The sequence below is a fragment of the Orcinus orca genome, chromosome 16 (assembly GCF_937001465.1).
Source record: "Orcinus orca chromosome 16, mOrcOrc1.1, whole genome shotgun sequence".
Classification (NCBI taxonomy): domain Eukaryota; kingdom Metazoa; phylum Chordata; class Mammalia; order Artiodactyla; family Delphinidae; genus Orcinus; species Orcinus orca.
The window spans coordinates 27869458-27892358 of NC_064574.1; the positions used below are offsets into that span (position 1 = coordinate 27869458).

Consider the following 22901-nt stretch of genomic DNA (forward strand, 5'->3'; position numbering starts at 1 on the left):
CAGCTTTCTTTTGGTTTCCATTTGCATGAAATACCTTTTTCCATCCCCTTACTTTCAGTCTGTATGTGTCTCTAGGTCTGAAGTGGGTCTCTTGTAGACAGCAAATATATGGGTCTTGTTTTTGTATCCATTCAGCCAATCTGTGTCTTTTGGTGGGAGCATTTAGTCCATTTACATTTAAGGTAATTATCGATATGTGTGTTCCTATTCCCATTTTCTTAATTGTTTTGGGTTCGTTATTGTAGGTCCTTTCCTTCTTTTGTGTTTCTTGCCTAGAGAAGTTCCTTTAGCAGTTGTTGTAGAGCTGGTTTGGTGGTGCTGAACTCTCTCAGCTTTTGCTTGTCTGTAAAGGTTTTAATTTCTCCATCAAATCTGAATGAGATCCTTGCTGGGTAGAGTAATCTTGGTTGCAGGTTTTTCTCCTTCAACACTTTCAATATGTCCTGCCACTCCCTTCTGGCTTGCAGAGTTTCTGCTGAAAGATCAGCTGTTAACCTTATGGGGATTCCCTTGTGTGTTATTTGTTGTTTTTCCCTTGCTGCTTTTAATATGTTTTCTTTGTATTTAATTTTTGACAGTTTGATTAATATGTGTCTTGGCGTATTTCTCCTTGGATTTATCCTGTATGGGACTCTCTGTGCTTCCTGGACTTGATTAACTATTTCCTTTCCCATATTAGGGAAGTTTTCAACTATAATCTCTTCAAATATTTTCTCAGTCCCTTTCTTTTTCTCTTCTTCTTCTGGAACCCCTATAATTCGAATGTTGGTGCGTTTAATGTTGTCCCAGAGGTCTCTGAGACTGTCCTCAGTTCTTTTCATTCTTTTTTCTTTATTCTGCTCTGCAATAGTTATTTCCACTATTTTATCTTCCAGGTCACTTATCCGTTCTTCTGCCTCAGTTATTCTGCTATTGATCCCATCTAGAGTACTTTTAATTTCATTTATTGTGTTGTTCATCGTTGCTTGTTTCATCTTTAGTTCTTCTAGGTCCTTGTTAACTGATTCTTGCAATTTGTCCATTCTATTGTCCATTCTATCTCCAAGATTTCGGATCAACCTTACTATCATTATTCTGAATTCTTTTTCAGGTAGACTGCCTATTTCCTCTTCATTTGTTAGGTCTGGTGGGTTTTTATCTTGCTCCTTCATCTGCTGTGTGTTTTTCTGTCTTTTCATTTTGCTTATCTTACTGTGTTTGGGGTCTCCTTTTTTGCAGGCTGAAGGTTCGTAGTTCCTGTTGTTTTTTGTGTCTGTCCCCAGTGGCTAAGGTTGGTTCAGTGGGTTGTGTCGGCTTCCTGGTGGAGGGTACTAGTGCCTGTGTTCTGGTGGATGAGGCTGGATCTTGTCTTTCTGGTGGGCAGGTCCACGTCTGGTGGTGTGTTTTGGGGTGTCTGTAGACTTATTATGATTTTGGGCAGCCTCTCTGCTAATGGGTGGGGTTGTGTTCCTGTCTTGCTAGTTGTTTGGCATAGGATGTCCAGCACTGTAGCTTGCTGGTCGTTGAGTGAAGCTGGGTGCTGGCGTTGAGATGGAGATCTCTCGGAGATTTTTGCTGTTTGATATTATGTGCAGCTGGGAGGCCTCTTGTGGACCAGTGTCCTGAAGTTGGCTCTCCCACCTCAGAGGCACAGCACTGACTCCTGGCTGCAGCACCAAGAGCCTTTCATCCACAGGGCTCCTTAATTTGGGATGATTCTTGTCTATTCAGGTATTCCACAGATGCAGGGTATATCAAGTTGATTGTGGAGCTTTAATCCGCTGCTTCTGAGGCTGCTGGGAGAGATTTCCCTTTCTCTTCTTTGTTCTCACAGTTCCCAGGGGCTCAGCTTTGGATTTGGCCCCGCCTGTGCGTGTAGGTCGCCGGAGGGCGTCTGTTCTTTGCTCAGACAGGACGCGGTTAAAGGAGCCGCTGATTCGGAGGCTCTGGCTCACCCAGGCCGGGGGGTAGGGAGGGTCACGGAGTGCGGGGCGGGCCTGCAGCGGCAGAGGCCGGCGTGACGCTGCAGCCTGAGGCGCGCCGTGCGTTCTCCCGGGGGAGTTGTCACTGGATCCTGGGACCCTGGCAGTGGCGGGCCGCACAGGCTCCCCGGAAGGGCGTGTGGCTAGTGACCTGTGTTCGCACACAGGCCTCCTGGCGGCGGCAGCAGCGGCCTTAGCGTCCCATGTCCGTCTCTGGGCTCCGCACTCTTAGCCGCGGCTCGCGCCCGTCCCTGGAGCTCTCTCAAGCAGCGTTCTTAATCCCCTCTCCTCGCCTAGGTGTACTTCCTTATTAGAGTTTTTGATTCTCTGCTATTTTTACCGTACTGTTTCATTTAAATTTCCTACATGCTAACTTCGTTTGTGCGATTGAAATAAAATTGCAGTATATACATGAAAAAAAAATGAATGAAATAATGTCATTTGCAGCAATATAGATGGACCTAGAGATTGTCATACTGAGTGAAGTAAGTCAGACACAGAAAGACAAATATCATATGATATCACTTTATGCGGAATCTTTAAAAAAAAAGAGGTACAAATGAACTTATTTACAAAACAGAAGTAGAGTCATGGATGTAGAAAACAAACTTATGGTTACCAGGGGATAAGGAGGGGTGAGAGATTAATTGGGAGATTGGGACTGACATATACACACTACGATATATAAAAATAGATAACTAATAAGAACCTGCTGTATAGCACAGGGAACTCTACTCAATACTCTGTAATGGCTTATATGGGAAAAGAATCTAAAAAAACAAAAAAAGATTGGATATATGTATATGTATAACTGATTAACATTGCTGTATATCAGAAACTAACACAACATTATAAATCAACTATTCTCCAATAAAAATTTTTTTAAGGTGAAATCAAAAAATACCTTGAGACAAATCAAAATGGAAACACAACACACCAGCACATATGAGATGCAGCAAAAGCAATTCTAAAAGAAACATTCATAGAAATAAATGTCTACATCAAGAAACAAGAAAGATCTCAACTAAACAACATAACTTTACCCTCAAGAAACTAAAAATAGAAGAACAAATTAAGCCCAAAGTTAGTAGAAGGCAGTAAATAATAAAAATCAGAGCAGAAATAAATTAGAAACTAAAAAGACAATAAAAAAGATTAATGAAACTAAGATCTGGGCTTTTTCAGATAAATAAAATAGATAAAACTTTAGCTAGACTCACCAAGAAATAAAGAGAGTAGAGTTAAATACTGTAAATAAAATCAGAAGAAGAAAGAGGAGACATTACAACTGATACCACAGAAATACAAATGATCGTAAGAGACCAGTATGAAAAGTTATACAACAACAAACTGGACAATCCAGAAAAAAAAAATTGACACATTCCTAGAAACATACAATCTACCAATTCTGAATCAGGTAGAAATAAAAAAGCTGGGCAGACCAATTAGTAAGGAGATTGAGTCAGTAATCAAAAACCTCCCAACAAAAAAAAGTCCAAGACCAGATGCCTTCACCAGTAAATTCTATCAAAAATTCAAAGAAAAATCAATACCAATTCTTCTCAACTTTTCCAAAATATAGATGAGAGGGAACACCTCCAAACTCAGTTTATGAGACCAACATTACCCTGATAGCAAAACCTGACAGGGACACCATGAGAAAAGAAAATTACAAGCCAATATCACTGATGAACATAGATGTAAAAATTCCAAATAAAATATTAGCCAACCAAATTCGACAATACATTTAAAGAATCATAAACTGTGATTGAGTCGGATTTATTCTAGATACCCAAGAATGGTTCAACATTCACAAATCAATCAATATGTTACACTACATTAACAAACTGAAGGATAAAAATCATATGATCATCTCGATAGATGTAGAAAAAAGCATTTGACAAAATTCAACATTCGTCTAAGATATAAACTCTCAACAAAGTGTGTATAGAGGTAATGTACCTCAACATAATGAAGACCATATGCGACAAGCCCACAACTAACATCATACTTAATGATGAAAAGCTGAAAGTTTTTCCTGTAAGATCAAGAAAAAGACAAGAATGCCCACTCTTGCCACTTTTATTCAACATAGTACTGGACGTTGTAGCCAGAGCAAATAGTCAAGAAAAAGAGATAAAAGCCATCCATATCGGAAAGGAAGAAGTAAAATTGTGAAGATTTGCATATGATATGATATTACATATTTTTAAAAACCCTAAAGGCTCCACCAAAAAAAAAACTGGTAGAACTAATAAACAAATTCAGTAAAATTGCAGAAAACAATAAACAAAAATCTGTTGATTCTATACACTAATAATGAACTATCAGAAAGAGAGACTAAGAAAACAATCTCATTTACAATTGCATCAAAAAATAAAATACTTAGGAATAAGTTTAACAAAGGAAGTGAAAAACCTGTACACTGAAAACTATAAGACATTGATGAAAGAAATTGAAGAAAACACAAATAAATGGAAAGATATGTTCATGCTCATGGATTGGAAGAATCAGTATTATTAAAATGTCCATACTACCCAGAGCAATCTATAGATTTAATGCAATCCCTATCAAAATTCGAATGGCTTTTTTCACAGAACTAGAACAAACAATTCTAAAACCTCTGTGAAACCACAAAAGACCCAAAATAGAAAAGCACTATTGACAAAGAAGAAAGCTGGAGATATTACACTCCCTGATTTCAAAATACATTACAAATCTATAGTGATCAAAACAGTACTGCATTGGCATAAAAACAGACATGTAGATCAATTGAACAGAAAGAATAGTGAGCCCAGAAATAAAACCACACATATATGGTCAATTAATTTTACAACAGTGGAGCCAAGAATATATAATGGGGAAAGGACATCCTCTTTAATTGATGGTGTTGAGAAAACTGTACAGCAACATGCAAAAGAATGAAACTGGACCATTATCTTACATCATATATAAAAATTAACTCAAAATGGATTAAAGACCTGAATGTAAAACCTAAAACCATCAAACTCCATGAAGAAAATATAGGCAGTAAGCTCCTTCATATCAGTCTTGGCGATGATTGTTTTAGATTTGACACCAAAAGCAAAGTTAACAAAAGCAAAAATAAACAGGTGGGAGTACAACAAACTACAACACTTCTGCACAGCAAAGAATATCATCAACAAAATGAAAAGGCAACCTACCAAATGGGAGAAAATGTTTGCAAATCATATATCTGATAAGAGGTTAATATCTGAATTATCAACATATAAAGAACTCATACAATGCAATAGCAAAAAAAATCAATTAAAAAATGATCAGAGGGGCTTCCCTGGTGGCGCAGTGGTTGCGAATCCGCCTGCGGATGCAGGGGACACGGGTTCGTGCCCCGGTCCGGGAAGATCCCACATGCCGCGGAGCGGCTGGGCCCGTGAGCCATGGCCGCTGAGCCTGCGCGTCCGGAGCCTGTGCTCCGCAACGGGAGAAGCCACAACAGTGAGAGGCCCCGCATACTGCAAAAAAAAAAAAAAAAAAAAAATGATCAGAGGATCTGAATAGACATTTTTCCAAAGAAGACATACAGATAGCCAACAGGTGCATAAAAAGATGTACAACATCACTAATCACCAAGAAAATGCAAATCAAAACCATGATGAGATATCACCTCACACATGTTAGGATGTCTATCATCAAGCTGAGCTAGGTGTTGGCGAGGATGTAAAAGGTAAGGAGAAAAGGGAACCTATGTACAGTGTTGGTAGGAATGTAAATTGGTTCAGTCACTATACAAATAATATGGAGGTTCATCAAAAAAATAAAAATAGAACTACCATATAATCGAGCAAATCCACTTCTGAGGATATATACAAATATTGACTCCTTATGATATACACTTGAAATTAATATAATGTTATATGTTAATTATATCTCATTTTTTTGTTTTGTTTTGTTTTTGCGGTACGCGGGCCTCCCACTGTTGTGGCCTCTCCCATTGTGGAGCACAGGCTCCGGACGCGCAGGCTCAGTGGCCATGGCTCACGGGCCCAACTGCTCCGCGGCATGTGGGATCTTCCCAGACCAGGGCTCGAATCCGTGTCCCCTGCATCGGCAGGCGGACTCTCAACCACTGCGCCACCAGGGAAGCCCTATATCTCGTTTTTTTAAGAAGTTAGAGTCATGCCAAGAACTGCCTCCCACAAACTTATTCAACAAACATATATTGAGTTCTTATGTTGATTCAGTACCCATACTGGCCATTGGAAACAAGAATACAAAAAAGACAGAGTCTCTATCCTCCAGTAGTCTATGGTTATAGCAAGTTCTGCTCTTCTGAATCTCATACACTAAATGCCTTAGGCAAAACTAGGCTCACAGATAGTGAAGCAGATGTATTACTCTTGCCCTGAGTAAACCTTAAGAAGGAGAGGTGTAAAGAGTTTAGATTTTCTTTCATATCTTATGTGTCTTATATTCCCACCCCCAGGATCAAGAACAGGAAATTTGTTGCATGAGGTGTTCAGGAAAGGCTATTCTCAAACAGAATCATAGAAAACACAATTGCTGTGAGATTTGGCTGCACTTTACTGCTCATAGCCTAAGGCCATGAAGATGCCAATAAAGGCTGGAGCTCAAGAACACGAACCCAGATCCAAGGCTTCCTCTCTGGCACCCAGCCATGAAGCTCCTTTTTCCTATCTTTGCCAACCTCATGCTACAGTACCAAGTGAACACAGGTAATGTGAAATCCTAGGTTTAAGAGGGAGCGGTTTGAGGAAGGAGGGATTTGGCTGTCCATAATAATGGGAACCCAAAGAGAAGCTAAAAAATGAGATGCCCAAGATATGGCTGAAAAGTTTATGTATTGCATCAGTCATACACCATCCCCCACATATCCCCATAGGCTCCAATCCCAGACTGTGTCTGATGGGTAAACACAGGAAGCTACAGAGAAAGTAGGGTGTTGTTTGTGTACTCAGAAATTATCCAGCATATAAAACTGCCTTCCTGCCCTCTAATAGTTGTCATCTGGGACTCATGCCAAGTCTACCTCATTTTTGCTCTTTTTCTAATTTAAATCATCTCTTGAAGTAAAGGTTCCTATCAGTTTGTACCTTGGTATAATAAGGAGGAAGTCCTTAACTTTACACTCAGAAAATCTCCTCTCAGGATCCAGTAAACAGGTCTATGTTCTCCATCTCAAATTTTTCAGATTTTTATAGAATTTCATTCCTTCTCTCAGCTTTGTTTTATTAGAAATCCCCAAATTACCCACAGGAGCATCTAGGAACACATCATGGCAAAAAGCTGAATCAGAGCATTGGTCACTGTTTTTTGAAAAGAAGATAGAAACATTGAGACTTGTTTCAATATACAAGAATCATCCAGATATTAAATTGGCAATGGGTTTAGGAAGGGAAAGAAAAAGAGTCAAAGATGTTTCTTTTTTTTTTTTTTTATCTTGGGACCTTAAGAGAAGGGCTATAATATAAGCCAGTATGGCTGTGTCATCTTGGGTAAAGTCAAACTTGAGCCTCAAATTCCACATAAGATAGTAGGGTTAATCAGTGTAGCTGCTTAAAATACAAGAATTTTACAGTGTTGTCTTCGGTGAGAAACAATATTGAAATGTATGTGAACATTAGGTGCTACATAAATCTCTTGTGCTTTATAGAAAATCAGTTGAATTGTTGAGTGAGGGAGAAGCTTCTTGATTTGAAAAACAGAAATAAATGGAACAATGGGATGGAAAAATCATCCAGCAGATGAAGATGAGTCATGTACTACTCTAAGCAGGGAATTCAGAGATATAGATAACAATGTGGGGGTTATCTTCATAGAGATGAGGTTAAGTCTATGATAATAAATAAGACCTCTGAGGGACATAGTGTCCAGAGAGGCTGAAAATGATAGAACACCATGCCCCAGGAACCACAGGTCAAGCGATTGTCAAGGGGAGTGAGGTCATGGAACAGTGAGTTTGGCAAGAGCCCAGAACTTCTGAAAGTCCATTGATTCTCTTTTGAAATTCTTTCTTGAATTAGTTTTATGATAGATTTTACTCTTGTTGGTATTTCCTAGGATCATGGGGAGATATAGTGATATTCTACAAGTGTCTACGATTAGAGGTCTAAAATCTTACCCTGAAGCAAATAATTGCATTCCCTTTTCTTCTTTAGATGTTTCAAGTTATTCAATGAAGGGAGACTAGAGATTTATTTTGGATTTCAGAGGTGTACAAAGACTCTCTTGGCCTGCCAGTTGCCTCCACAACATCCCTAAACACTGTACTTAAAATTTAGCATTAACAACTCCCTCTGCCTCTATCCCTCTTGTTCCAGAAATTTTAACATCATATCTAGTTATTAACCTTAGCACTTTGGTTTTCTCTTTTCTTTGTGCAGAATACTTTGGCTTGGGAAGATGTGTAATGGGTTTTGGGAGATGCAAAGACCACTGTGCCATGGATGAAAAAGAGGTAGATAAATGCAAAAAGAAAAAATGTTGTATTGGACCAAAAGTGGTTCAATTGATAAAAAGCTTCATACAAAATGAAATGCTCCACACACTTGAAGAGGACTCTCAGGAAGTGCCAAAAATTACCAAGAATTTTAGTGTTGTGATGCAAACAAAAAACCATATTTTAGCTCTTCTGCCCAAATTCAAAAGTGTCAACACTTTTGCTAACATCAACACCGGCGTCATCCCAAATGTCACCACCGTGAAGTCTGTCACCACCAACCCCATGATTGCAGGAAAGATAATACACACGTTACTTCTACCAAGAGTGACACCAAAAAAAGAAGAGATTCAGCCACTGACTCCCCACCACCAGCGCCACCACCATAGACACTGCCGACAACATGACTGGAGCTGGAAGAAGCAGATGAGCAGGGATGTGGGTCTTTCCTTTAAAACACCAAGTTCCTCTTTATCTTTGCTGTCTATAAACTGAGACATAGAACTGTTTCCTTTATCATCATTCAATAAACACTGTTTAAGCACCCACAGTTTACATAATGTTATCATTCTCTCAGGAGCCTCACAGAGGAGATAGAGCTAGAAAGAGATAGAATTTTAGTTTACGTACCCAGGAGAAAGCAAGCACCAGGAATGCTGACTACAACATTGAATTTGGCCCATGGATGGCCCAAAATAAGCCTCTGTAATGAAGATTTATGGTTCTCATATTATGTGCTTTTCTTGGGGCAACAGGAATGAAAACAGCAGACATATTTTCTTTTTTCATAGCTTTTTCCCACAGAAAGAACCATATGCAAAATAGAATGTGGGGAGAGCAAGTCTGCCTTCTCCACAGAAGAACATAACCTAAATTCATGAGCCCACTTAAGATAAAAATATGGGGGAATGAGAGGAGGGAAGAGGGGAAAGGAGAAGATATATGACTTCTATCTCTGAGCCAAGGCATTTTCAACATGATTCCCAGTGAGACAACGGGAAATAGGTAGAGCGGTGCTTCCAATAGATACAGGATACAGACCACAGATGCAAATCATGTAGGTAACTTTTAATTTTCTAGTAGCCACATTAAAAAATGTAAAAATAGGGTCTGAAAAGCTAAAAAGCATTTAAAAATGCTTTAAAAAAGTATTGCCCCACCAGACACAGCCCTGCCCACCAGAAACACAATATCCAGCTGCACCCACCAGAACACAGGCACAAGTCTCCTCAACCAGGAGGCTTACACAAGCCAACCTTACCCACTGGGGGCAGGCACCAAAAACAATGGGAACCACAAACCCACTGCCTGTGAAAAGGAGACCCCAAACACAGTATGTTAAGCAAAATAAGGAGACAGAGAAGTATACAAAAGATGAAGGACCAAGATAAAAACCCACCAGACCAAACAAATGAAGAGGAAATAGACATTCTACCTGAAAAATTCAGAGTAACGACAGTAAAGATGATCTAAAATCTTGCAAATAGAATGGAGAAAATACAAGAGTTGTTTAACAAGGACCTAGAAGAACAAAAGAGCAAACAAACGATGATGAACAACACAATAAATGAAATTAAAAATTCTCTAGAAGGAATCAATAACAGAATAACTGAGGCAGAAGAACAGTTAAGTGACCTAGAAGACAAAAGAGTGGAAATAACTACCACAGAGCAGAATAAAGAAAAAAGAATGAAAAGAATTGAGGACAGTCTCAGAGACCTCTGAGACAACATTAAATACACCAACATTCAAATTATAGGGGTCCAAGAGGAAGAGAAAAAGAAACGGTTTGAGAAAATATTTGAAAAGATTATACTTGAAAACTTCCCTAACATGGGAAAGGAAATAGTCAATCAAGTGCAGGAAATGCAGAGAGCCCCATACAAGATAAATCCAAGAAGAAACACGCCAAGACACATATTAATCAAACTATCAAAAATTAAATACAAAGAAAAATATTAAAAGCAGCAAGGGAAAAACAACAAATAACATACAAAGGAATCCCCATAAGGTTAACAGCTGATCTTTCAGCAGAAACTCTGCAAGCCAGAAGGGAGTGGCAGGACATATTTAAAGTGATGCTTTCACTTTTATAGGAAAAACTTACAACCAAGATTACTCTACCCAGCAAGGATCTCATTCAGATTCGATGGAGAAATTAAAACCATTACAGACAAGAAAAAGCTAAGAGAATTCAGCACCACCAAACCAGCTTTACAACAAATGCTAAAGGAACTTCTCTAGGCAGGAAACACAAGAGAAGAAAAAGACCTACAATGTCAAACCCAAAACAATTAAGAAAATGATAATAAGAACATACATATCAATAATTACCTTAAATGTAAATGGATTAATTGCTCCAACCAAAAGACACACATTGGCTGAATGGATACAAAAACAAGACCTGTATATATGCTGTCTACAAGAGACCCACTTCAGACCTAGGGACACATACAGACTGAAAGCGAGGGGATGGAAAAAGGTATTCCATGCAAATGGAAATCAAAAGAAAGCTGAAGTAGCAATTCTCATATCAGACCAAATAGCCTTTAAAATAAAGACTATTACCAGAGACAAAGAAGGACACTACATAATGATCAAGGGATCAATCCAAGAAGATATAACAATTGTAAATATTTACACACCCAACATAGGAGCACTTCAATATATAAAGTAAATGCTAACAGCCATAAAAGGGGAAATTGACAGTAACACAATCATAGTAGGGGACTTTAACACCCCACTTTCACCAATGGACAGATCATCCAAAATGAAAATAAATAAGCTTTAAACAAGCTTTAAATGACACATTAAACAAGATAGAATTAATTGATATTTATAGGACATTCCATCTGAAAACAACAGAATACATTTTCTTCTCAAGTGCTTATGGAACATTCTCAAGGATAGCTCATATGTTGGGTCACAAATCAAGCACTGGTAAATTTAAGAAAATTGAAATTGTATCAAGTATCTTTTCTGACCACAATTCTATGAGACTAGATATCAATTACAGGAAAAAAAAATCTGTAAAAAATACAAACACATGGAGGCTAAACAATACACTACTAAATAACCAAGAAATCACGGAAGAAATCAAAGAGGAAATCAAAAAATACCTAGAGACAAATGACAATGAAAACATGATGATCCAAAACCTATGGGATGCAGCAAAAGCAGTTCTAAGAGGGAAGTTTATAGCAATACAATCCTACCTGAAGAAACAATAAACATCTCAAATAAACAACCTAACTTTACACCTAAAACAATTAGAGAAAGAAGAACAAAAACCCCCCACAGTTAGCAGAAGGAAAGAAATCATCAAGTTCAAATCAGAAAAAAATGAAAAAGAAATGAAGAAAACAATAGCAAAGATCAATAAAACTAAAAGATGGTTCTCTGAGAAGATAAACAAAATTGATAAACCACTAGCCAGACTCATCAAGAAAAAAAAGGAGAAGACTCAAATCAACAGAATTTGAAATGAAAAAGGAGAAGTAACAACTGACACTGCAGAAATACAAAGAATCATGAGATTACTACAAGCAATTATATGCCAATAAAATGGACAACCTGGAAGAAATGGACAAATTCTTAGAAAAGCACAACCTTCCAAGACTGAACCAGGAAGAAATAGAAAATATAAACAGACAAATCACAAGCACTGGAATTGAAACTGTGGTTAAAAATCTTCCAACAAACAAAAGCGCAGGACCAGATAGCTTCATGGGTGAATTCTATCAAACATTTAGAGAAGAGCTAACGCTTATCTTTCTCAAACTGTTCCAAAATATATCAGAGGGAGGAACACTCCAAAACTCATTCTACGAGGCCACCATCACCCTGATACCAAAACCAGAAAAAGATGCCACAAAAAAAGAAAACTACAGACCAATATCACTGATAAACATAGATGCAAAATTCCTCAACAAAATACTAGCAGACAAAATCCAACAACTCATTAAAAGGATCATACACCATGATCAAGTGAGATTTATCCCAGGAATGCAAGGATTCTTCAATATATGCAAATCAATCAATGTGATACACCATATTAACAAACTGAAGGATAAAAACCATATGATAATCTCAGTAGATGCAGAAAAAGCTTTTGACAAAATTCAACACCCATTTATGATAAAAAAAAAAAAAACTCTCCAGAAAGTAGGCATAGAGAGAACTTACCTCAACATAATAAAGGCCATATATGACAAACCCACAGCCAACATTGTTCTCAATGGTGAAAAACTGAAACCATTTCCTCTAAAATCAGGAACAAGACAATGATGCCCACTCGCACCACCATTATTCAACATAGTTTTGGACGTTTGAGCCACAGCAATCAGACAAGAAAAAGAAATAGAAGGAATCCAAATTGGAAAAGAAAAAGTAAACCTGTCACTGTTTGCAGATGACATTGTACTGTACATAGAGAATCCTAAAGATGCCACCAGAAAACTACTAGAGTTAATCAATGAATTTGGTAAAGTAGCAGGGTACAAAATTAATGCACAAAAATCTCTTGCATTCCTATATACTAATGATGAAAAATCTGAAAGAGAAATTAAGTAAACCCTCCCATTTACCACTGCAAAAAAAGAATAAAATACCTAGGAATAAACCTACCTAAGGAGACAAAAGACCTGTATGCAGAAAACTATAAGACACTGAGGAAAGAAATTAAAGATCACACAAACAGATGGAGAGATATACCATGTTCTTGGATTGGAAGAATCAACACTGTGAAAATGACTATACTACCCAAAGCAATCTACAAATTCAGTACAATCCTTATCAAACTACCAAGGGCATTTTTCACAGAACTAGAACAAAAAAATTTTACAATTTGTATGGAAACACAAAAGACCCCAAATAGCCAAAGCAATCTTGAAAAAGAAAAATGGAGCTGGAGGAATCAGGCTCCCTAACTTCAGACAATACTACAAAGGTACAGTAATCAAGACAGTATGGTACTGGTACAAAAACAGAAATATAGATCAATGGAACAGGATAGAAATCCCAGAGATAAACCCACGCACATGTGGTTACCTTATCTTTGATAAAGGAGGCAAGAATATACAATGGAGAAAAGACAGCCTCGTCACTAACTGGTGCTGGGAAAACTGGACAGCTACATATAAAAGAATGAAATTAGAACACTTCCTAACACCATACATAAAAATAAACTCAAGCTGATTCACTTTGTCATACAGCAGAAACTAACTCCAATAAAGATTGTAAAGCAATTATACTCCAATAAAGATGTTTTTTAAATGTAAAAATAAATAGATGAAATAAATATTAATAATAAATTTTACTTAATGCAGTAAATACAAAACATTATCATTTCAATGTGCAATTAATGTAAAAATTATCTAAGAGATTTGCATTCTTTTATTGTACTATGTCTTTGAAATCTCATATGTATATTACTATTACAGCATATTGCATCATACTAGCCATTTCAAGTGCTCAGTATTCCCATGCGGCTAGTGGCTACCATATTGGACAGCACTAGGTTAGAGAGTTTGAGGGCACAAGTAGCTCTAGGGCTGTTAGACAAATGTGATGATGCTGATCTAGAGAAGACAGCCATATCTCTGAGGGCTGTGGTACAGAATCTAAGAGTATAGAAATACAGATCCAGTGCTCCTGGGCTAACATTCTGGGTCTGGCACTTTTTAGCTGTGTGGCCTTGAACAAATCACTTATCCACATATGAGCATTTGTTTACAAAATGGAGATGTAAACATTATATATTATATTCCAGAATCTGCTTCTTTATATCCCAGGACACACTTCATTTTATTGCTCAAATTACAATGGTATGGACCACTAGCCCAGTTTTTTTTTAACATATTCCTCTCTGCTACACATCACCTCCTTCAACTTAAAGACCACCTTTCCTTAACCTACTGGTTCTTTACTACAATTTCACCCTAAGGAAGACAAAGATTTTCCCACAATGCCCCACAGTGATACTAGAGCGCAACTTTTTAAGATATGTGTCTCAAACTGTTTGTACAACAATAAAAGTGTTTCCACACAAAGAATAATTTGAACTCCTGCTAAATACATGTTCCCAGAACAACCCCAGGTATATCTTATGAGTGTTAGATTTTCTCCCTGCTACAGCTATTTGCCAAACTCTTCAAAGTCCAGCTTATCTTCTCATAATTGGAGTGCCCTCTTCATTTTCCACTCACAGAAGAATAGAAAGTTTCCTTCTCACCTAAGTTTAAGGGCTTCTTTTGAGTCCTCATTTCCTATCATAGAACTCACCCTTCTCTTCTCAGGATGAATGATACTGGAGAATATCCTTTTCCTTAGAGAAATCCCACAACCACAACTATGGTAAGTCTCCAATAACTGTCCTCCCCTTTCATTACAGTAGTAGAACCCTCCTAATGTTAGCTTGAGCCAAGGCCAGTCAGAGTAAATGTTACATTTCCCAGACAGAATTGACCAGTCTTCAATACAGAGAAGCCACGGTTTCCTGGTGGCGCAGTGGTTGAGAGTCCGCTTGCCAATGCAGGGGACACTGGTTTGTTCCCCAGTCCAGGAAGACCCCACATGCCACAGAGCGGCTGGGGCCGTGAGCTATGGCCACTGAGCCTGTGCGTCTGGAGCCTGTGCTCCGCAATGGGAGAGGCCACAACAGTGAGAGGCCCGTGTACCGCAAAAAAAAAAAAAAAAAAAAATACAGAGAAGCCAGAAATGACGACCCTTGCAATTATTCATTAATATTCTTGGTGAAAACATCTTATTTTCTATTTTAAAGGCAGAGAGGAGCCTTTTTCTAAGCCCTGGGAGCCCCATCGTGACCGCAAGTTCTCCCCTGGGATTCACCATAGCACATCCTAGTACAATCCCCAGACTCCACCACTCAAAAATGTTAAGATTCACCCTGACACATCCAGTGATGCCCCAAACCCCTACCATTCAGGGGCTATGTGACTCTGAATTTTTTAACTTCTCAGAGATAATCTTCAAACCCAGACTGACCAGATTAGAAGCCCATGAACATTCCACTAGCTAGCACTGCTTCTATAGAGCACTTTACAGTGAGCCATCAATCAATCAATCAGTCAATCAATCAGTAAACTGCTTCCCTACCCCGAACTATGTATGAAGTTGAATCCTTCCTACTTTGCCAGGTAGCAGGTTAATCCCATATGTAAGGATGAAGTTGCTGCTTTTATGGCAGGCGAGAATACAGGGTAGGACTAATAGGAAAAGAGGGTTTGAGAGAGAACCTTAACTTATTAGAAGACTTTCCTTTTACTACCCACATCACTTACAATAGCCCAATTTCCAGTCCAAAACTACTTTGAAAATACTGTCTATGAACACAAACTATCACTTGTAAAAATTATAAAGCTTGAGACTATGATAAGTATATACAGATCCAGCTGACCTATAAAAAACCTAAGATAATGGGAGAACACAAAACTACAGATTACAATTTGGGAGCTGGAGATAATGTCCAGAAAAATATTAATTAAAGTAAAAGGCCTCTGTCAATAACTGAGGCTCAGAAAGTAGGAAGGGGAACGGATGGTCCTGGAGGACAAGGGAGGCACACAGCAGCTGACCCTGCTTATCTAGGCTCCAGCCTGTACCCAACTGAGTGGAGAAAACTTTGAGCAGGAAACAGCATCATGGCTGACTTCCCTGCTCTCTACTCATCTACTCAGAGAGCCAGAGACTTTTCTGGCCTGGCCAGTTCCCATGGAAGACAGACGTTATCTACCTCCTTTGACAACACACTAAATGTTCGAAGGACCATGTTATGGACTGCATCGTGTCCTTCAAAAATTCATATGTTGAAGCCCTAACCCCCAATGTGACTATACTAAGAGAAAAGACCTTTGAAGAAGTAATTAAATTTAAATGAGGTAATATGGTTGGGCCCTAATCCAATATTACTGGTGCCCTTATAAGAAGAGGAAGGGCCATGAAGTGTGCGCACGCACAGAGGAAAGACCATGTAAGACTATCTACAAGCCAAGGAGGAGACCCCAGGGGAAACCAAACCTGGCAACACTTTGATCTTAAACTTCCAGCCTCCAGAACTGTGAGAAAATACATTTCTGTTGTTAAAGCCACTCAAGCTATGGTATTTTTCTTTAGCAGCCAGAGCAGACTAATGAGTGAGTCATAAAGGAGATGATATCCTTTTTCTCCTTCTTTCTGAGCTCTGGGTATAAAGAGGTAGGAACAACACATTCCTCTTAAAACACTCCAAGACTTCTCTGCCTTCATTCTGAGTTTGTCAGTAAGGAAAACTGAGCAACCTTAGTAGCATTTGTATACTCAAACCCAAGATATCAGTTTATATAAAGTTATAGTCAGACATGACTGTTTATTGTAAACTCTGAGAATAAAAGCCACGGAATGCATACTAAAAGACAACAAGCATGGAATGATTATTTAATCATTGTCAAATAATTTGAATTTTTGCATACAAACTGGGTTTGAATTTACTAATAAATACCAAAAGTTGCTATTTTAGAGGGAAAATAGAGGAGTCCATTTGTGCTTAGTGTCATACTTTGCAAGTGACAGCACCATAAGTCTGACTTCTAATTCCAGCGTATGAGTTGAATGGATCACAGCAGTTACCATTGTTGCTGGGACAGTTGCAATTGGTCATCTGTCTTACAAAAGATTTTATGTTAAGATCACTGCAGCAAATCTATGGTAAGCCTTCATATCCAGAAAGACAACTTCAAGACAGTACATGTTTTAGCTTGAGAATTTAGAAAATAAAGGTGTGTATTGCCATTATTGGAGATCTGAAAATTTCCCATTCTGTGATGTGTCTCACATAAAACACAACAAAGAGACTAGAGGGAATTCCCCAGAAGTCCAGTGGTTAGGACTCAGCGCTTTCACTGCCTAGGGCCCAGGTTCAATCCTTGGTTGGGAAACTAAGATCACACAAGCCATGTGGAACAGTCAAAAATAAATAAATAAAAATAAATAAATAAATAAATAAGAGAGTAGAGACCACATGGGACCTCTAATCTTTAAGAAAAAGAAACTGAAATGCTGCAGATCAACTTGTCATGATGTTACCTGACAGTTTAATTAGAATAACTATCACTTCTATCTAATTCACTTCCCCTGGATCCTAGATACTGCAGACTGCAAGTTTCATATTCATGCCATTCACCTTACTTGAAACATTGTGGTGCATACTTGTTTACAAAATAAAGAGACGGGCTTCCCTGGTGGCGCAGTGGTTGAGAGTCCACCTGCCGATGCAGGGGACACGGGTTCGTGCCCCGGTCCGGGAAGATCCCACATGTCACGGAGCGGCTGGGCCCATGAGCCATGTCCGCTGAGCCTGCGTGTCTGGAGCCTGTGCTCTGCAACGGGAGAGGCCACAACAGTGAGAGGCCTGCGTACCGCAGGAAAAAAATATATATATATATATGGACAGGCAAATTACCAGTAATGGAATTAAATAAGTAACTTAAAAACTCCCAACAACAAAAGTTCAGGACCAGACAGCTTCATAGGTCAATTGTATCAAACATTTAGAGAAGAGTTAATATCTACCCTTTTCAAACTATTCTAAAAACTTGAAGAGGAAAGAACACTCCCAAATTATTCTATGAGGCCAACATCACCCTAATACCAAAACCAGACAAAAACACCACAAAAAAAAAATTAACAAACTAAATTCAACAATACTTTAAAAGGATCATACACCATGATCAAGTGGAATGTATCCCCAGGATGCAAGGAGGGTTCAATATCTGTAAATTAATCACTGTGATATTAACAAATTGAAGAATAAAAACCACATGGTCATCTCAATAGACACAAAAAAAGATTTTGACAAAATTCAACATCCACTTATGATTTTTAAAAAACTCTTCAGAAAGTGAGGTATAGAGGGAACATACCTCAACATAATAAAGTCCATATATGATAATCCTACCGCTAACATCATACTCAACAGTGAAAAGTTGAAAGCATTTTCCCTATGATCAGGAATAAGACAAGGATGCCCACTCTTGCCACTTTATTCAACATAGTATTGGAAGTCCTAGGCACAGCAATCAGACAGGAAAAATAAATAAATGGAATCCAAATTGGAAAGGAAGAAGTAAAGCTGTCACTGTTTGCAAATGACATGATACTATACATAGAAAATCCTAAAGAGACAACCAGAAAACTACTAGAGCTAATCACTGTATTCAGTAAAGTTTCAAGATACAAAATTAATATAATACAGAAATCTGTTGCATTTCTATATACAAATAAAACTATCAGAAAGAGAAATTAAGGAGGAAAATCCCAATTACAATTGCATCAGAAAGAATAAAATACCTAGGAATAAATCTAACCAAGTAGGTAAAAAAAACCTGTACTCAAAATAAGAAGAAGAAGAAGAGGGGGCTTCCCTGGTGGCGCAGTGGTTGAGAGTCCGCCTGCCGATGCAGGGGACACGGGTTCGTGCCCCGGTCCGGGAAGATCCCACATGCCGCAGAGCGGCTGGGCCCGTGAGCCATGGCTGCTGAGCCTGCGCATCCAGAACCTGTGCTCCGCAACGGGAGAGGCCACAACAGTGAGAGGCCTGCGTACGGAACAAAAAAAAAAAAAGAAGACGACATTGATGAAATAAATTGAAGATGACATGAACAAATGGAAAGATATATCTTGCTCATGGACTGGAATAAATAATATTGTTAATTCAAGGCAGTCTACAAGTTCATTGCAATCCTTATCAAAATTCCAATGGCATTTTTCACAGAGCTACAGCAAATAATTCTAAAATTGTATGGAAACACAAAATATCTCAAATAACCAAAACAATCTTGAGAAAGAAGAACAAATCTGGAGGTGTCATGCTCTCTGATTTCAAATTATACTAAAAAGCTACAGTCATCAATAAACCAGAAATAAACCCACGCTATTATGGTCAATTAATGAATGACAAAGGGGGCAAGACTATGCAATGGGGGAAAAGACAACCTCTTCAATAAGTGGTGCTGGGAAAACTAGAGAGCTACATGCTAAAGAATCAAAATGACTACCTTCTCACACCATTTACAAAAATAAACACAAAATGGATTAAAGACTTAAATGTAAGACTTGAAACCATAAAACTCCTAGAAGAAAACATAGGTAGTGTGCTCTTTGACATTGGCCTTTGCAATATTTTGGGGGATATTTCTCCTCAGGCAAGGGAAACAAAAATAAACAAATAGGACTTCATCAAAACTAAAAAGCTTTTGCACAGTGAAGGAAACTATCGACAAAATGAAAAGGCCACCCACTAAATGGGAGACGATACTTGCAAATAATACATCTGACAAGGGATTAATATCCTACGTATACAAAGAACTCACACACAACAACAACAACAAAAAAAAACCACAACCTGATTTAAAAATGGGCAGAGGACCTGAATAGACATTTTTCAAAGAAGACATTTTAATGGCAAACAGGCACATGAAAAGATGCTCAACATCATTAATTATCAGAGAAATGCAAATCAAAACCACAATGAGATGTCACTTCAAACCTGTCAGAATGGCTATTATCAAAAAAGACAATAAATAACAAGCATTGGCAAGGATTATGAGAAAAGGGAATACTCGTGCACTGTTGGTAAGAATGTAAATGGGTGTGGCCACTATAGAAACAGTAGGGAGGTTCCTCAAAAACTTAAAAATAGAATTACCATATGATCCAGCAATTCCACTTCTGGGTATTTTTTCAAAGAAAACAAAAACACTAATTCAAAAAGATATATGCACACCTATGTTCATTGCAGCATTATTTACAATAGCCAAGATATGGAAATAACCTACATGTCCATGAATAGATGAATGAAAAAGAAAATGTAATATGTTTATGTATAATGGAATATTACTAAGCCATAAAAACAGATGAAATCTTGCCATTTGTGATAACACTGATGGCCCTAAAGGGTATTATGCTAAGTGAAATAAATCAGACAGAGAAAGACAGTTATCATATGATTTCACTTATATGTGGGGCCTAAAAAACAAAACAAATGAACAAACATAACAAAATGGAAATAGATTCGTAGATACAGAGAACAAGCAAGTGGTTGCCAGAGGTGAGGGGGTGAGAGGTTGAGTGAAATAAATGAGAGGCATTAAGAGGTACAAACTTCTGGTTACAAAATAAACAAGTCACAGTGATGAAATGTACAGAATGGGGAATATAGTCATTATATTGTAATATTCTTTTACGATGACAGATGGTAACTAGACTTATCATGGTGATCATTTTGTAATGTATCGAATTGTCGAATCACTATGTTGTACACCTTGAACTAACGTAACGTGTAGGTCAATGATATTTCAATTAAAAAAAATATGTAGACACTGGGAGGAAATGCATCAAAATGCAGATTGTGGTTATCTCTGGGGGATGGAGATTATACATGATTGTTATATTTCACTTTATGCTTTTATGTATTTCTAATTGTCTGCAATAAACATGTATTGCTTGTAAAGTTATTGATAAAAAGAAAACAATAAAAGTCACTAAAAGTGAAAAATAAAAGAATTCCTGAATGTACCCTCTGGCTGCAGCCTCACTTTGAAACATAATTGTAATTGCCTCTATCATGGCCTTGACACCATTCCTCCTCCTGCTGAGGTGCCAGACTTTCAAACACACAACCCTTGGAATCAGATTGACACTGGTGTGAATTTTATTTCTGCCACTTATTGTACGACCTCTGCTCAGAAACTTGAATTCGAATTGCCTCCAATTCCTTATTTGCAAAATGGAGAGAATATTCCTTGCCTTGAATAATTGGTAAAAAATGTTAAATGATATAACTTAAATAAGACACCTGGAACACTCTGTGGCCCACAGTCATACTCAATAGAAATTATTCCTTTTCCTTCCATGTCATAAATCATGACAGCTCTGTGTTCACTTTATGTTTCTGGTCTGTCATTCATTCATTTGACTATTTAATGAGGACCTAGTATGTGTCAGATAAGTGGCAAACCCTTGGGGCTCTGAAGTGAACAAGATAAATAAGGTCTTGTTCCCATGGGGATTACATTCTAATGGCAGAGGACTGACATAAAATGAAAAATAAATTAATACATTATGATTGAAAACAAAGCAGGTCCTTTAATTTGTTCCATATTTTAGGTTTACTGCAGACCCAAGTTCACATGAGTTTGTTGTTATAAGATAATGCATGTGACACTATGTAAGGTAGTACTTAACATTTCCTTCCATCCCTGGGTCTCTGAAACTTGTTCTCTTGGGCATGAATTTCTTTCACATAGGAAGTTGTTCTCTTCCATCCACTTTCAGTTCCTTGTTTATTAATTGGTCCCTCGGTGGAGTGCATCTGACCCTCCAGCAAAGGCCACCGTGACCATCCCAATTTGCATGGAGAAGTAGCCTGGTGTCCGTTCTTAGACCCACACTGTTTTCTCTTTCCCCCAGGCTTGAGTGTGCCTACCAATGCCAAGCTGGGCTGACAGTTAAAGTGGAAAAGACATCATTTATACCCTTCAGGACCTCTCAGTGCAAGGATGCAAGAGGCTTTGTCTCTTGAGACTTCTCCAGGGTGCTCTAAAGGACCACCTCACACAGGGTTCACAGCTGACTGCTCCAGACTCCAAAGTAAATCAGTACCTCCATCAGCCATGGCTCTCTTGAGCTCTGAAGAAATATGAATGCTGAAGGGAGAGTCTAAAGGTACATGAGTCCAGCCCCTCTGAGTGCCGCCCTATCATGAAGCTTTCTCTCCTGATCTTGGCTGCCCATCGGGATGTGACCCCAAGAAGCTTAGTTGGGGTCAGAAAAACATGGAAGTAAGAGAAAGCAAAGCATGGGAGAGAGAGGATGAGCCTAACCATGGAGCCCCTCAGCATCCAACAATCCCTGGAAAGAAGAACAGGGCCCAAGAGTAATTTGTTGCTGCCCAACATTAGAAATGTCTCTTTTCAGGGTAACACTATGGGCCTAAACCCAAAACTGTCTCTGATGAAGCACCCAAAGTTGCCATCAAGCCCTCCAAAGTTAGCAACCACATGTAGCTCCCTGCACTGCCCTCACGGGTCCAGCCAGACTCCTCTTGACTTTCACACACAACAGCCTTTCCCAGTGAGTAGTAGTTTCCTTCTTTGCAGTGATGAGCCCTCTAAGTAAACTCCTGTTCTGAGAAAGAGAACAGCTTTGACATTTTCAGCTTTATTTTGTTTTAATTTGGGAGCAGGGAGAGTAAGTCGGTGAGTGGTCCTTAAAGGACTTCCTCTACGCTCCTGGGATTTGCTATCCAGATCTGTGGTCCATGTCATCATCAACTTTGAGATTTATCAAATTGGAGTGATAACTCCCTGTCAGTCTTTGTCTTTCTAGATAACTTCTAGAGATCCACATGAGTGATTTTTAGTGATCATAGAAGCAATACATTGAAAGGACAGGACGGGATAAGACATATTTTAGGGGAAGAATTACTTTAGGAATCATTTTGTTGG

General features: G+C 38.4%; 2 protein-coding genes across 2 annotated transcripts in view; both read left to right on the forward strand.

Moving 5' to 3' along the window:
- The window catches only part of BCL2L1 (BCL2 like 1), an 871182-nt gene that overhangs the window by 373936 nt on the left and 474345 nt on the right, over positions 1-22901 (forward strand). The window lies entirely within an intron of this gene.
- On the forward strand, positions 6619-8830 carry DEFB129 (defensin beta 129). Its single transcript, XM_012534148.2, is given in 4 exon segments — positions 6619-6676; positions 8345-8707; positions 8710-8769; positions 8772-8830. Coding segments are annotated over 4 exon segments (540 nt in total).